Here is a 15,594-nt window from a genome sequence, read left to right on the forward strand (position 1 = left end):
AAGAAGTGCTACTCCTCCTCCTATTTTATTCCCATATGGTTGAATTGAAGTGACAAAAAAATCAGAACATTGTATTTTGGTTGACATGCCATCATAACGTTTCTCTTCCTCTATGTGATGGCTGCACAAATTAGACATTGACCTAACAAAAAGATTCAAGTTGTGTACTCTTGATTATGTTGTTTCATCTTTATTAATATTATATAATTTAAATTTAATTAGTCTATAACTTCTATCATTTTATAAACTTATAATTAAATTATATATATATATATATATATATATATATATATATATATATTAGATTTTTATATTATTTTTAATTTAATAATTAAATATTTTTTATTAAAAATATTAAAATGAACTTTTTAAAAAAAATATATGTTCAAAGATCTAATTAAAATTTTAATTATAAATATATTTAATTTATAAAAAAACATTTAATTAATTTTAATATTTTTTACATTAAAAATTAGAAACAATATAAAAATTTAATTAAAAAATTATAAAAATATAATTATAAATTTAATAAAATTATAAAGATAAATAAAATAATTAAATCTATATTTTACTTTTCTCATTGTATTGGGAATCCAAGCTAGCTATGAAAAAAAATTAATTCAAAATTAAAGCTCCATTATTTGCTAGTTGCTGCTTTAATAAGTAGAGATATAGTCAACGATAGGCAAAATGACAAAAGGAAAAAAGATAAAGGGAGAAACATCCGAGGAGGCCACTCCACTAATTTTATATATTTTGTTAGTGGACTATAGTACTATACAGTGTGGAATAACAAAGCTTTTCCATCATGGCCGATAAGAAAATAACCCCTCACTTAATTTAAAAGTAACAACTTGCTTTTTAAAGACTTGAAAAGTTATTTCAGTAGCAAATATTATACATCGTTGATGTGATTTATGCAGAGTCTCCTGTTCACCAACAAATTCGCATTAGTTTTCCTTTCCTTTTCTAATTATTATTAAAGCGCACCAAAGTCAAAACCGTATCACAAACGTCTCTATTTTTTATATATATTTAAACTACTATATATATGCTATGTTGAATAGGAGTCTTAAATTTATTTTACCTATTACCGTAAATTAACTTTGCAAAAAATTAAGAAAATACAGCAAGGTATTAATTGATTAGCGTGTTGAAAAAGGAGTACGTGAAAGTGCGTTGACCATTTTGGGGTTAGAAAAAAACTTAAGAAATGAGGTATTAATTAGTTAGTTAAAGGAAGATATGAATTATGATTGTTTAGCAGTTTCGTAGGAACAAGTGGGGAGGACCCACCACGAAGTATTAATGAATCTGGACCGTTGGATTGAAGAGACTTGTTTGACTTTCCCAACCCCCAATCTCTTTTATAACAAGCTCTCCTTCCTCTTTCCCTCTCTTCACCACAACCCAAGATGGAGTCACAGATTGCCATACAAGAAGCTGCTTCCGCTGGTTTGAAGAGCATGGAGCATCTCATCCGACTTCTCTCTTCACAATCCCCTTCTTCTTCTTCTTCTTCTTCTCACGATAATCACTACCGCATCGATCTCAATAACCGTGACTGCACAGAAATCACCGACTTCACAGTTTCAAAGTTCAAACAGGTTATTAACTTGTTGAATCGCACCGGTCATGCTCGCTTCCGTCGCGCACCTTCTCAATCTCAACCTCAGCTTGACCAATCAAAAGTCGTAGTGCCACCTCCTCCTCCTCAGGGTTTGACTCTAGATTTTGCTAAGCCCGTTCAGGTCAACCAGCCATCAATTAATAATCCAAATAACCACTCAAAGTCTAAGAATAATAATAATAATCCAAATACATCATGTAGCACATCGCTTTCTCCTCCCATGTCCACCACCACCTCCTCCTTCATGTCCACCATCACCGGAGATGGCAGCGTCTCCGACGGTAAGATAGGTCCTTTCATCATCGCCGCTGGGAAGCCTCCTCTCTCCTCATCTCACCGTAAAAGGTGTCACGACGCCACCCTTTCCTCGGGAAAAGCCACATCCTCCTCCTCCCAGTGTCATTGCTCCAAGAGAAGGTAATTAATTAATGACTTGTTTTCTTCGACTAAGAAGTGTTCTGTTAGGGTCAGCAATTGTTGTGATTTATATCCATCAAATAATTATCAATGATGATTTTAATGATGTGAGATTTTATCTAAATGTTCACCTTTTTTTGTTGGTTATATATTGACCAGAATTCAATAAAGTTGCTGGTCTCCTAGACATTTTCTTAAATTTAAAGTAAAAACGTAGGTTTAGTCGACTTCACGTGAAGTTGATATTTGAAAGCTATAAAATGATTTAACTAATTTGACTAAATTTTTATCTATCGACTTTGAAGTATCAACTTCGTAACTAAATTTTTATCTAACTACTCTTAAAATTACCTAAATTTAAATAATAAAATTAAATTGGATAATAAAATTATATCATTTTACAGGAAAACCCGTGTGAAACGAGTGGTTCGAATGGCGGCAATAAGCTCAAGGATTGCAGATATCCCAACCGACGAATACTCGTGGAGGAAATACGGTCAAAAACCTATCAAGGGATCACCCTACCCTCGGTATTATTTTATTCTGTTAATTAGGAAAATGAATTATGATTATTTTAAAAGGTGTGGATGTTAATTTAGTTTTAATGTTGGATGGTGGCAGTAGTTACTACAGGTGCAGTAGCGTGAGAGGGTGTCCAGCCAGGAAGCACGTGGAGAGAGCACAAGACGACCCCAACACGCTCATCGTTACTTACGAGGGTGACCACCGCCACACCCAAACACAACCACAACCCGTTGGATTTTCCCCTCAGCATCTTTCATCAACGGCACTCACGCCTGCCACCTGAAATTCACCTTTCAAAATATCCGAGGCAAAGTCAACTTTTGCCTTTCTTGTCACTTTTGTGGACGCCAAACAAACGCTCGTCTACAACTTGATGTAAATTTGACACCAAATAGTATGAAATACAAGTTTTCTCTTTTTTTGACATTCCTTCTTTGATGAGATTATTCTTGTGATTTTATATTATTGGGATATCTAATGTAATTCCTCATATCCATAGGATGTAGGTAGTAGGGTGTTATCGGTTCGGTTTTTATAGAGTATCAATTAATCGGTTTATTGTTTCTGCAATAATCGAACTGAATCTAATCGAATCAAAAATGGTTTGGTTTGATCGGTTTTTTTTATTTTTAAATCTTAACTAATAGAAAATTAATCTTAGTAAAATGATATTCAAAACAATTAATAAACTGAAATAATATTATATTACATTCAAATTCAACACAATTTCAATTCATTCCAATAACTAAACATAAAACAAACATATTTGTTAAGTCTAAAATTTTTATTTCAATGCATTACTAAGCCACTTTTTCAATTTGGTTCGGTTCGATTCGATTTCTGTCGAACCAACCAAAAACCGAACCGAACCAATTGATTTAATTCAAAAAAAACTAAAAAAATCGATTTTTTCGATTTTTTATTTAGTTGTTGTAAGTTTGGTTCGATTTTACGATAAATTTCGATTCGGTTCCGTAACTTACACCCCTAGTAGGTAGGATTGAAAACAAACAGTGTGGGTGGCAAAAAAAAAAAAAAGTCAATGGTCGGGTTGAACAAATGGAGAATTGGAATAACTTTTATGTATGAAGTGGGACAAGTAAAAATACGGGTCTCACGCCAGCTAATTCAAATCTTCTCACCATTGTGACTAATATCAATATGCCTTAGATTAAATTAAAGTGTCTCCACCAAGTGGATTAGTGGAAGGAATTCATTTCTTAATATAAAAAAAGAGTCCTCTGGCTTTAATCTTACATACTCCTCCTGTATTATATGCTTTCGTAAATTTCAATATCCCACCATACTTAAATAATTATTATTCCCTCTTAGTTTCAAAGGTACTCACATGAATTAGACAATAATAATGAATAATGGAATAATCCTCATCAGTCGTCACTTTGCCTAATTTTGTTGGATTTTGTATTTGACCAGTATTAGCTGGAGAAGTCAAATATAGTGCATGAATCAGGACAATGAAGCTAATGTGAAACACAATTCACATGGCGCTCATGCATGGTCACACTTCCTAGTCTCAAGTTCGCAATCACAGTTAGGTCAAATGATTTCTCATATGGCCCCATTTAGAAACTTCAAATTATCATGAGCAATTCTTTGAATTCTACACAACCCTTAATATTGCATACGCTTACGAGAATTGATCAAAATATAGAAAGATTACTTCAATCTAGAAGGTGAACAACATACTTTCTAGGTGACCATGGAGTAGGTGATGAAATTGACAACTAGCATAATATTAGAGAGATAATAATCAAAAGTATTTTATTTAATTTAATATTTATTATTTTATACATGTAATATTTTTAATTATATATTTATTATGTTTAACATATTATCTAATTATTTCAATAATAATTAAAAAAAATATAAAATAAAGCAAGTAAATAATAATTAAAGAATACAAAATAAAATAATTTTAGATTATATTAATATGATTTTTTTATTTTCTTCTGAATATTTTTGGACAAATAGCAACTCCATGAAGGTTATTATGTAACAATAATGCTAGGAAATTAAGAGGGATCCAACCAAAATTTTGTCAACTCCTATTGGATTGGGACTCCGAAACCAACTTCACCTCAACAACATCCAAAATTCACCCAAGTAAATAAAATTAACCCTAACTAAACCCTTTCATCTCTTTTCACCGTTTCACCATAGCAGAACTCCAAAACCATCCACGGCGCGTAGTGTCACACTACCAGGTTCATCGCGTGACGTTTTCTCCGCCGTCAACAGACGCAACGCCTCCGTCCACCACGTGCGGACAACAGCCGACCTCCAAAGCTCGCTCCAGAACGTCGCAACGCTTCCATCCCGTCAACGTGCTAACTGGTGCGCTAATCGGAGTTTCGTCCATCTCTACCGTAGCGACGTCGTGCCACCCAGGTGCAAGGAACAAGGGGGTTCTCCTTCTCACCAAGAGTGTGTCGCTATTGGCAGCGCCATTAAAGCCTCCATGTTCTGCTCTGACAAACGCAGTAGGACGTCCCTTGCTCAAGCCTCGAAACCTCGCTTGATAGAACTAATTGGTTAATGTTTAATAATTGGTGTTGATTGATGTAGGATTTTAGTGGATGATACTTATTGGATGTTGCCTTTGATTTGGGTATAATTAGAGAATTGTTAGATGTTGCTTCTGATTTTATCTGTAGGTTTTATCAAAAGGATTTGGGCATGGTGTTTTATAACTGTTTTTTGTGAATTTTTGTGTTTTTATATGAACCAGGAAGTTGTATTGGAAGCCTACTCAAGCAGCTTTGACATCCAGTTTCTACCTTCTAACACATAGCTTTGAGGCTAAGAACATGTGGATTTTTATAACAAATGTCATGCACAAATCATGTTTTCATTTTGCTAGATGATCTTTTCTATTATATTTGCATTCTTTAGGTGGGAACTATTGAATGTATACATTAACTGAATTTGATTCTCGGGAGACAAAAGTTGATTTTCTATTATGCTTTATGATGTAGTGTTCTCTCACCTGCTTAAGGATTGAACTTGGTTTGCATATTTTTTTTCCTTTATTATTATTTGCTTCAAAATATAGTTTAATAGGATTGTGTCTTTGATGTGCACAGCAATTTCATACTGATTTAAGAAATAAGCTATATGTTCACTATTTAAACTTGAACTAAATTGTTAACATGTTTTTCCCACTACATGAATTCATGTTTGTATGGCTAGTTTAGTTTATAGTATCGGACTTGTTAGCCAACTTTAGACCCCAATTAATCTCATTTCACTTAGAATTGCTTGTGAACAAGTTGAAGACAAATTTCATTCACTCGAATTTATTTTATTTTTTTAGGAATAAATATGGGACTATTTGAAATGACAGAGTGATAGCTTTAATATCCTATATAGTAAGTTAAGACCTGGTACTATAAAGTTTTGATAACATATGGACATAAAATTAAAAAAAAAAGAATAAAATAAAGTTGAGTTTTAACATTGTGCATAGAAAAACGAAAATAACAAATATTATGGGAAAAACATAAAATAACAAATAAGAAAGATGGGCATGACAAATCTTGTAGAATTTACGCATAATAAATATAATCCATTAGACCATTATCTTTAATCTTTCTTCTTTTTGTTTTTGATGGGTATTATAGACAATAACGAACGATACTTGGTTAGTGTTGAATAATTGGTATTAATTGATATAGGGGTTTGGGCACCATAGATTAGACTTATTGAATGTTGCATCTGATTTGGGTATGATTAAGGAATTGTTAGATGTTGCTTCTGATTTGGGTGTATATGCTATTATTTGATTGGGGTTTTATATAGCAGCAATAACAGTGTATAATTAAGGACTTGTTGGATGTTGCTTCTGATTTCATCTACAGGTTTTATTAAAGGATTTGGGCATGGTGTTATGTAACTATTTCTTGTGAACAAGCACCAGGGTTGTGTTGCCGAAAAGCCAATCAAGATGGGAAAAAAGGTAAAATGATATTTACCGTTATCGACATGTCATTCCACATGATCCTATTTGTGACTTACAGCTACTGTTGCCATTGACAAAAAGTATTAGAGTCGCGATACTCGCCCAGCTACATTCATGACATGATGAGCAAGCTAACTAAAAACAACGCCATTGAGAAGCTTGCGGAGATTGATGAAATCGGATTCGGATTCTTGGGGCTTGTTCCGAATTGGTCTGTGAAGCAGGCCATCATAGTTCACCTGGCCGAATCGTATGAAGTTAAGACAAGAACTTTTATACTCGACGTTGGGAACATCCGCCTCAATGCCGTTAATCGGGCGGAATTTCGTGGTAAGTTCCGCTCTCTGAATTACTTAATGTGCCACAGGCATATTCGTGTAAATATCATTGGGTGTATATATTTTACCTTGCACTAATGCATCGACATGTTGTAGGCGATCCATTTCCAACCCTGGATGACAAAAATCCGGCCCACGTGGCCATCAAAAAGAGGTTCCATAGATGGATAACAAATGAACTCCGGGATTTGGTTTATAGCTGTCCTATGGCAAGAAATCAGATGGGATGGAGTTTAGGAGATATTTCCTACTGGTGGTAATGAAAATGTTCCTGTGCCCTACAACACAACAGATAATTTCGCCATGGCACATTTACCCCGTCTTGGATATTCTGATCCCAGAAGATTCAACTGGCCGTTGCAAACTCTAAAGTGGTTCGACACGACAGCCGAGAAGTATAAGCTCAAAAGGAACAAAACTTGTGAGGGCAACATATTCGTCATGCTGGTAGGATGCATTCAATGACTATTAGTAAATTGAGCATGTCATTTTTGTTATAGAGCATAACTTGTCCCCTTCTTCTGTCCAGGTTCTCTATTTTCAGCAGTTGTAATATGGTCAGCTTGACAACTGTCATGAGCATGAGTCATGGCTTGCTGCGTGGATCTCGGAAAGTCTAGAAAATAAGGCGCAATATGTTATTTCCGAGGTACTCATTTCTTTCTAGAAATCGGATACTTTATGCCAGTATGTCAGTGGATGCTGCTTCTGAGAGGCATCATGATGTTTCTTTTCTTTGCTAAATGGTTGTTTTTACATATGTTTTTCGATTTTAGATGTGTTAGGTAGTTGGGGATGACTTCGTTTTTTTTAAGATTTGAATGGTTTTTTTTTTTGTGTTTCGGATTTTTTTGTTGGTGATACTTGGGCGTTTGATTTTGATCCATGATTCTTTTCATTTCTTAAATCAGGGATGCCTCTTGACTAGAAAGGGAAAAAGTAAAGACGTAGAAGGCCGATCACCTCAAGCTAAAAAGAGAAAAGCAAAAAAAAAAACACAACAAAAGCATGGATGAAAAGCTTCGGTTGCGCCAGGGGTAAGCACATATTTACGACTTAGCATGTTAATAAATTGACTTCATTATTGTTAATTTGATTCACGCTATTTCTACAAATAGGGAAGCTCCGTCGATAGAAAGAGCGAGCAGGAAGCAATGGAAAGATGACCAACTGGAAGCACAACAAATCCACCTCCAACTAGAAAATGCTCACGGCGGGCAGAGAGATCGAAAACTAGCCTGAAAATGAGTATACGTTTATGGTTGTGTATGGATTAAACTCTGGACTAGCTTAAGTATTTTCAGAAGGTTGATTTCAATATGATTGGATGTTTCTTTAAGTAATATATTCGATGTGCATAAAACAAATAAGCAGATCAGCTACCAAGAAAATAGGGGGTTAAAAAGGACCGACCACATAGGTCCGACTCAAAATCATCTGAAGAAAAAGATCTCCCAATGAGCCCAGATGATGATGAGGACAATGAGCCTCTTGCTAAGAAGAGGAGCCGATTGTTTCACCAGGGAGTTGACTAACAAAAAAGAAGTTTGGAGACCCCCGACGGCAACCTCAATCAGGAAAACACACCTCATGAAACAACTGACTCCAGGGTTCCCGATGCAGGCACACTCTCCATAACACTAGTACAACATCAAGAATGGGAATTTGACGGGCAAATTTTCTATGCAAAACTCTTTTTTTGGGTCTATTTTGCACGTTAGGGAATTAGGAAATGTACGCATACAAAATTTACTTTTCTCTAACATTGGTTGATTTTGATGCAGTAATCCTGATTTCTTGTCAATGCGAAACCTGGAGAGCAAAAGAATATGAGAATACCTTGAGCAACTTCAATACACAGAGCCCCTGTAGACCGTGATGCCAACCACTCCATCTTGCAGGACACTTAGTCCACTGAGCCACCGGATTTCACCTGGAATGACTCAGATGGAAAAGAACCATACCCAGTGTACTCTTATAAAGGTGCATCCGTTACTAAAAGGGCGAAAGCTCGACGAGGGTGATGAAGATCGAGTGCGACAATGGGCTGTCAATGTGTCGTTAGGGGAAGAGCAAGCTGTGGCATTGTATGAAGGAAGGCTACATCTAGTATTGCTCCGAGAAGACCTGTGCACATTGCAACCCCGTCGTTGGGTCAACAGCAACGTAAGTAGAACATACTAACACTTTGCTAGAATGAATGGAGTTCTTAATAAATATAATCTCTCATAAAATTGACCCTAACCAATTAAAATTGACCGTGCAGATCATTTAGTAGATATGTTTCACCTTTAATGACTCGAAATCATCACGGTTTAAGGATGACTTCTACTGTATTTTCCCAGGAATTTTGGTCTAAATGATTTTGTGGATTTTCAGTGTTTAAGATTTGTGTACTGAAACTAAATATGATTGTTTTAATAGGAAACAGTGTTGCAAAAAGGAACCTGGATTCTTTCAGGGAGGTCCCTACCTTGAGTTATGTGGGGCTGGGTCCTCACTTCAATGCCAATTCCAGATATTTTGACAAGGTAGCAGCTTCCAAGAGAAAATGGGTAAGTCACTGCGCTAGATGACTAAAAACTGTATGATTCTTGCCTCTTATTCTAGGTGTTTGATGCCTTTGAACGAATAAAAAAACAAAGCATAAGAGTGTCGCTTAGACACAATATGATGACAGCTTCCAAAGAACTGATAAAACAAATAAAAAACATCCAGTTTTCTAAGAGAGAAACCATCTGTTTGTGTATTGAAAAGAACATCCACTGACTAGGTAAAAAAAAAACATCGACTACACTCCTAAAAAAACACAACAACCAAATCAAACCGGCAGAATTACCAACAGTGAATAAATAGGCAATATGCAACCAATAGACAGGAGTTAAGTTAACGATAACGGACCTATTAGCCATCTGTTCTGACATAGGTCGAATTCTTTGATGAATCCACCCCAATCAACTTCAGAAGAGTCAGCAGAAGGAGAATTCCACACAATGTTATTCATCTTAACATTCAATTCTCCGTACCTAGCGTAACCTCCAAGCTTGAATTGTGACTTCTTCAGTATGTGCCAGATGCACCATCGGTGGAAAGTATCTGGTAGGACCTTCCTAATAGCACCGGCCATGGCCTTGCACTGGTCAGTGATGATCCCCCTTGGCGCAGTCCCGACGCATCTCACCCATTTCATGAACACCCACTCAAAACTAGGGATCTCCTTGCTCCCAAGTAAAGCACAACCAAGAAGAGTATATTTCGCATGGTGGTTTACACCGACAAAGGATGTAAACGGTAGACCATGCCTGCAAAAATACCAAAAACAAATGACAGACCCAAAAACAAATTAAAAAAATAACTGCTTTTCTGATTGACCCATAAGTATACAGACCTGTTTCTTCTGTAAGTGGTGTCAAACGACCCACATCTCCATAATATTCATACGAAACCCTACACCTTGCATCTACCAAGAGTGCGTACCTGAAATTATTAGCATCGTCAACATCTATGGCATAAAAGAAGTTGGGATTGATCTCTTTCATTCGAACGAAATAATTCATCATCTCCTTAAAGTCTGCATTGTCATCAGCACATTGGAGATTGCTTGTGATGTAATTTCTGACATCCTTTTCGGAAAAACCCAAGTTTGAAGACCCACCAACCTCGTTTGCCAATGCTAGATACGTTGTTGGGTCTTATGCCAGCCTTGTCGTTATCTGTAATGACGCACTTAGCATGCATCGTCAACTACTCATGATAGTAGACCGCTTTCTTAGCCGAACAAGGGTGAGAATGCCTCAATTCTAATCTAGACACAATCCAACTTTCCTTCTCCCTATCCATCATGACATATATCCTTGCTCTGCATCTCATGGTTGTAATTCTGTTTGCCCGAGTTGCTGCCTTCAATCGAGACTCCCGATAACCTTCTCGCGTGCAGTGAATAGATTGATTAATGGGTATCTTTGATTCCTTCCGCGTCTTGTTAAAATTCGTGTTCCTGACTTTAGTTACGAACCCAACTTTCTTTGCATAATTTGCATAAAATTTATGTGCCAGAGACAACGAATCAAAACACATTTCTATGACTGAAATTTCCTCTTCACTATTCCCGCTCTGATCCGGCAACTGTAATATCAATTCACAAAACCAAATACCAATTAAAAGTATCATTAACGCACTAACTATAACGTGGTAACCAAGGTAGTTAAAATCGCGTTTCAACACGTGAAAACGCACGATTTCACGTTTTTGAATCTTCTCTCCATGTCGATTTTGCTTCTCGTCCAGAACTCACCTGTATCTTGTGGAATCGCCGTGCAAAAGCGCAGAGCCGCCAAAATCGCCGATTTTGCCGCGATGTTGCGTTCAAGATGGAGGAAGCTCTTTTCTTGGCCCTGATTGCAGCCCAATCCAACCCAATAGCCTAATTTGAATAGAAGACTATGGAAGATGGGGAGCCCTAGCAGACTAGCAGTAAATTCCCTAATCTCTTAACCTTCCTCATCACTTTACAGTTTATCTCCATGGCAAAAATTGCAAAATTTCACCTTTCTCAAGTCTCTCAATCTCTGACTCTATCTCTCTATCCCTCTGAAGTTTGAATTTTCCGTGACCAAAATTCCCAATTTGGAGTGTCACCGACTTGCCATAAGGTTTGCTACCGTTGTTGTCGAATCAGACTGGTGGTGGCTAGGCTGTGTGAGCGTCACTTTGCGATTGTGATTTACGAGATTCTCTGGCTCTGCCTCTTTGTCTCTGGTTCTCTGGCCCTACCTCTCTAGCTCTGGAATTTGGATTGTTGCTCCTCTTCTCCTCTCCTTCACTGGTAGTTCAGGTAAGTTAAAAGCTCTTTTTTAATTTTTATCATCTTCAATGCTCAATCTGTTGTTGTGCTTGTTTATTATTGATTATGTTGCAGGTTGAATTGATATTACCTTTGTTGGCTTATCAATTATATTGCAGATTGATTATATTGTTCAATCTGGAATATGGTTTTATGTGAATTATAGTAGGTTTTCAAATTGAGGTTAACTTATGTGTTCATGTTTATTGCAAGCATGTATTTCATATCAGTATGCTGTATGTATATGATATAGCTTTTGTATTGTTTATTGATTTTTCTTCTTTGAGATATGCAATTTTAATGATTTAGTAATCTAAAGATATTATTATTGTATGCTGTTTTTGCTTTATCTATTAAATAATCTTTGAATTTCTTTTTGTTTAGTTGGTTTATTTTAGATATGGAACATGAAACTTCTATTGTGAAAGTTGAGGCTCATTTTTCCTTAATATGCCTATGTTATGTTTTAGTTAAGGATAGTTCAATCATCTTTATTTTGCATTAAAGAATGAAGTCCAATTTAGTATTTTTTTTTTGTTAAAGGTGCAATTCCATTAAGAAAAATTCTGCTGTTAGGATAGAGTTTTCTATCAAGTATCAACACATAAAAGACATGAGGTGTGAAATGTAAAGGATACTATGTGAATTAAAAAGAAATAGTATAACCTGTAAACTAAAAGAGAAGCAATTTTGCCCAGATAGAGGTTCAGAATTCATATTGATTGTGTTTTATTGAAAGAAAAATAAAAAACAATGAGAATAAGAATAGATAAGAAAAGTACTGCATAAAAAACTTTGAGTACTCAATCTGAAACCTTCCGTTGCACAGTTGCACCAACAGATAAAAAGTGAGAGGTGATAAGATATTGTTCTATTTTGTTGGATTACTTAAAATGCTTTATTGAATTTTATTTGTTGAATTTCTTTTAACTGAATGATTAAATTATTGTTGTGGCATTGAAGACAATTCTTGAATTTTTGTTATGCTAATATTTTTTGTTCAAATTGGATTGTTGAACTTTGTTGTTGAACTTTAGAAAAAAATTTGCTTTGCTCTATTTTGTTCTGAATTACTTAAAATTCTTTATTGAATTTTTTTGATGAATTTCTTTTAATTGAATGATTGAATTGTTGTTGTGGCATTGAAGACAATTCTTGAATTTTTGTTATGCTAATAGTTTTTGTTCAAATTGAATTGTTGAACTTTGTTGTTGAACTTAGATGGTTGTAATTGGAATTAAACATAATTTAATAAATTTTGTTGTTGATGAGGATGGAGAAGAAGAAGATTTGGATGCTCTAATTTTAGATCCTGATTTGAATGATGAAGCAAATGGTAATAAAGTTATTGGTGCTTCTAAGGATCCCTTAACTATTTCTTATCTTGATGATGATGAGTTTGAAGAACTTCTCCAAGGACCTCTTCCTCCTGCTCCTAAAAATGAAGATGATAATGCGGAAGATTTTATGATTAATGAAGAATAGAAAGATTATTAAATGACTTATTTAGACTTTAGTTAATTAGTTGTTCATTGTTACTAGTTTGGTTAGTTTATTGGCTATTTGAAGTTATTTTGGTATCGTATAAATTCGTGAGTTGTGAATTTGTATTTTGATTTCTGAGTTGAGTTGTGAATTTGTGTTATGACTTATGAGTTGTGACTTTTAACTTGTTATGGTATAATATTAGTTATAGTCTTTTAGGTAATTTGGTTTATTTGAGATTTATTTTATTATTGGTAAAATAAATTTTTGCTATCAAATTTTTCATAATTTTTATATTTTACGAGTCACATTTACGTTCCGTCTTACGATTCAACGAATTACAATTCTGAATTAGGTTAACGAGTCGAGATAAAAACTACGAGTTCATTACCATGGTGGTAACAAATAATAAGGAATAATTCAAACCTCGTGTCTCAATTCCAACTCATCCTTTCTCATCACAATGACGTCGGTAATTTCGTCGACCTTCAATTAAAGACACCAGAAAAAACTTTTATCAACTTAAGATCATTACTATATAATGAACTGCTCCAATAAAAAATATAAAAAAAAAGTGCAAACACACATGGGAGTCAAGCATACTTTATTAATATCTCAACTAACCATATCACTGTACCAGATTTTTCCAAATAAATCAACTTAAAAAACATATAATTAGCATGAATAAGAAACATTCACATAACACATTATCATAAAATTTCATACAATGCAAGACCAGCCTATCCAACATACCTTAGACTCCTCTTGAATAACAACTTCACCTACACTTAATTCTTCATTGCCTTCATCTGAATTGATCAATGTGCTATTCGATTCGCCTTCGGGGGTTGAAAACTCCATGGACGATGCTCTTTTTCGGAAGCTTTGCACCGCGACGGCAGCTTCTTTATGCAGGAAACGCTCGGTGTAATGGTCTTTGCGGGAGAACGGAAATGTTATCGAGTCGGTAACACAACTTGAACCACGCTCACAAATGTCATGGCCAATGGCGGCATGCACTGGGGAGAAGCGACGAGGGAGCCACAGTTTGAATGATTTGATGGAGAGGGTGGAGACAATTGATGAGCAGAAGAGTGAAAGGTTGCACCGCAACCGGAAACATCTTGTACCATGATCAATCGTAGCACCGCTAATGGCGGCACGGACTGAGGGTTACCGAGAAGGGAGCGCTGAGATGATGCCTTGGATGGAGGAGGTTGGCGCCTTTGCTGTTTGGAAGAGAGAACCGATGCACGGTAGCCGTGGAAAGGGAGAGAGGGTGAAGACTCGGAAGCGTTAAGTGCACTTCCGTGATTCCCATTGCAAGGTTCTGAACGTATCATACCAAACCTGATTTTGGCATAAAAAATAATTAATAACAAATATTCTAAATTATAAATAAATAAACTAATTAAAATAATTATAATTAATTAAGTTGTTCAATTTTTTGCTGATAAGGAGTTGGTCCATATGCTTTTCTTTATGCAAAAGTTTTTTTACTAATAAAGAATTTGTATATGCTTGAAAATTAGAGAAAAAAGTATTTTTGGAACTGAAATTAGGCCGCTAAATAAACGAAAGCACAAAATCTATTATATATTAAGATTATTTAAAAATATTATTTATACATTAAAATTAGTTATTATATATTTTTATATAAATATATATAAAATTAAATTTATTTTTGATGTATATTTTATATTTTGATGTATATTTTACATTAAAAAAATAATTGATTTTAATGTTTTTTTTTTGGTTTAGAATTGATTTTAATGTTTACCTAAAGTTATAGATTATTTGGGTCACAAACGTGGTGATTGTTGTGTCGTACTAGTTTTCATATTAGTAATAAGCCCAACCCATCGTGGGTTCTTTTGGATGTAACACTTGATTGTTGTATCATATATTTGCACCAATATTAAATTATAAATTACTTTAACCAACTTGGGTTGGTCGAGTGGTCAGCTCACTCGTCCGCTTAAGCAAGTGTTGGGAGTTCGAATCCCGCCTTGTGCATGCAGCAACTCATTGGCCAGCGGCAGACCCTTAAATGGAGCTCAGATCCGCGACGGATTAGTCCTTAACCTGTTGGGTTGGGGGATACCGTTTGGGTAAACCAAAAAAAAAAAAAAAATTATAAATTACTTTTGTATACAATTTTTGTATACATCTCTTTTTTTGAGATTGGCATGACAAGAGTTAGCAGTGTCCTCCAATTTGTATTCATGTGTTCCTTCCAATAATCAGTGTTAAGACGTGAGAACGATCAGTGTACTCAGTTTTTTTTGTTGGGCCATGACAGCAGTGTACTCAGTTTTTTAGTGTTGGGCCTGCTCCATGAATCCCAGCCCAGTTATTCATATGCCAACTCCATCTC

General features: G+C 35.2%; 1 protein-coding gene across 2 annotated transcripts; it reads left to right on the forward strand.

Moving 5' to 3' along the window:
- The first annotated feature begins 1,384 nt into the window (after positions 1-1,384).
- Positions 1,385-2,997, forward strand: LOC107642920 (putative WRKY transcription factor 11). Of its 2 annotated transcripts, none has more exons than XM_016346432.3 (3): positions 1,385-2,047; positions 2,452-2,577; positions 2,669-2,997. In XM_016346432.3, the coding sequence occupies exons 1-3, from the start codon at positions 1,416-1,418 to the stop codon at positions 2,853-2,855; spliced, it is 945 nt and encodes a 314-aa protein (XP_016201918.1). In that variant the 5' UTR covers positions 1,385-1,415; the 3' UTR covers positions 2,856-2,997. The 2 variants fall into 2 exon arrangements, with proteins under 2 accessions (XP_016201918.1, XP_088358418.1); XM_088502292.1 differs by having other exon boundaries at positions 2,672-2,997.
- The last annotated feature ends 12,597 nt before the right edge of the window (positions 2,998-15,594 follow it).

The sequence above is a fragment of the Arachis ipaensis genome, chromosome B1 (genome assembly GCF_059453495.1).
Source record: "Arachis ipaensis isolate K30076 ecotype BB chromosome B1, ASM5945349v1, whole genome shotgun sequence".
Classification (NCBI taxonomy): Eukaryota; Viridiplantae; Streptophyta; class Magnoliopsida; order Fabales; family Fabaceae; genus Arachis; species Arachis ipaensis.

Coding starts and splice junctions, on each gene's coding strand:
- LOC107642920 (XM_016346432.3), top strand. CDS start 1,416: ATGGAGTCACAGATTGCCATACAAGAAGCTGCTTCCGCTGGTTTGAAG. Junction 2,048..2,451: donor TGTCATTGCTCCAAGAGAAG/GTAATTAATTAA, acceptor ATCATTTTACAG/GAAAACCCGTGTGAAACGAG. Junction 2,578..2,668: donor AAGGGATCACCCTACCCTCG/GTATTATTTTAT, acceptor GGATGGTGGCAG/TAGTTACTACAGGTGCAGTA.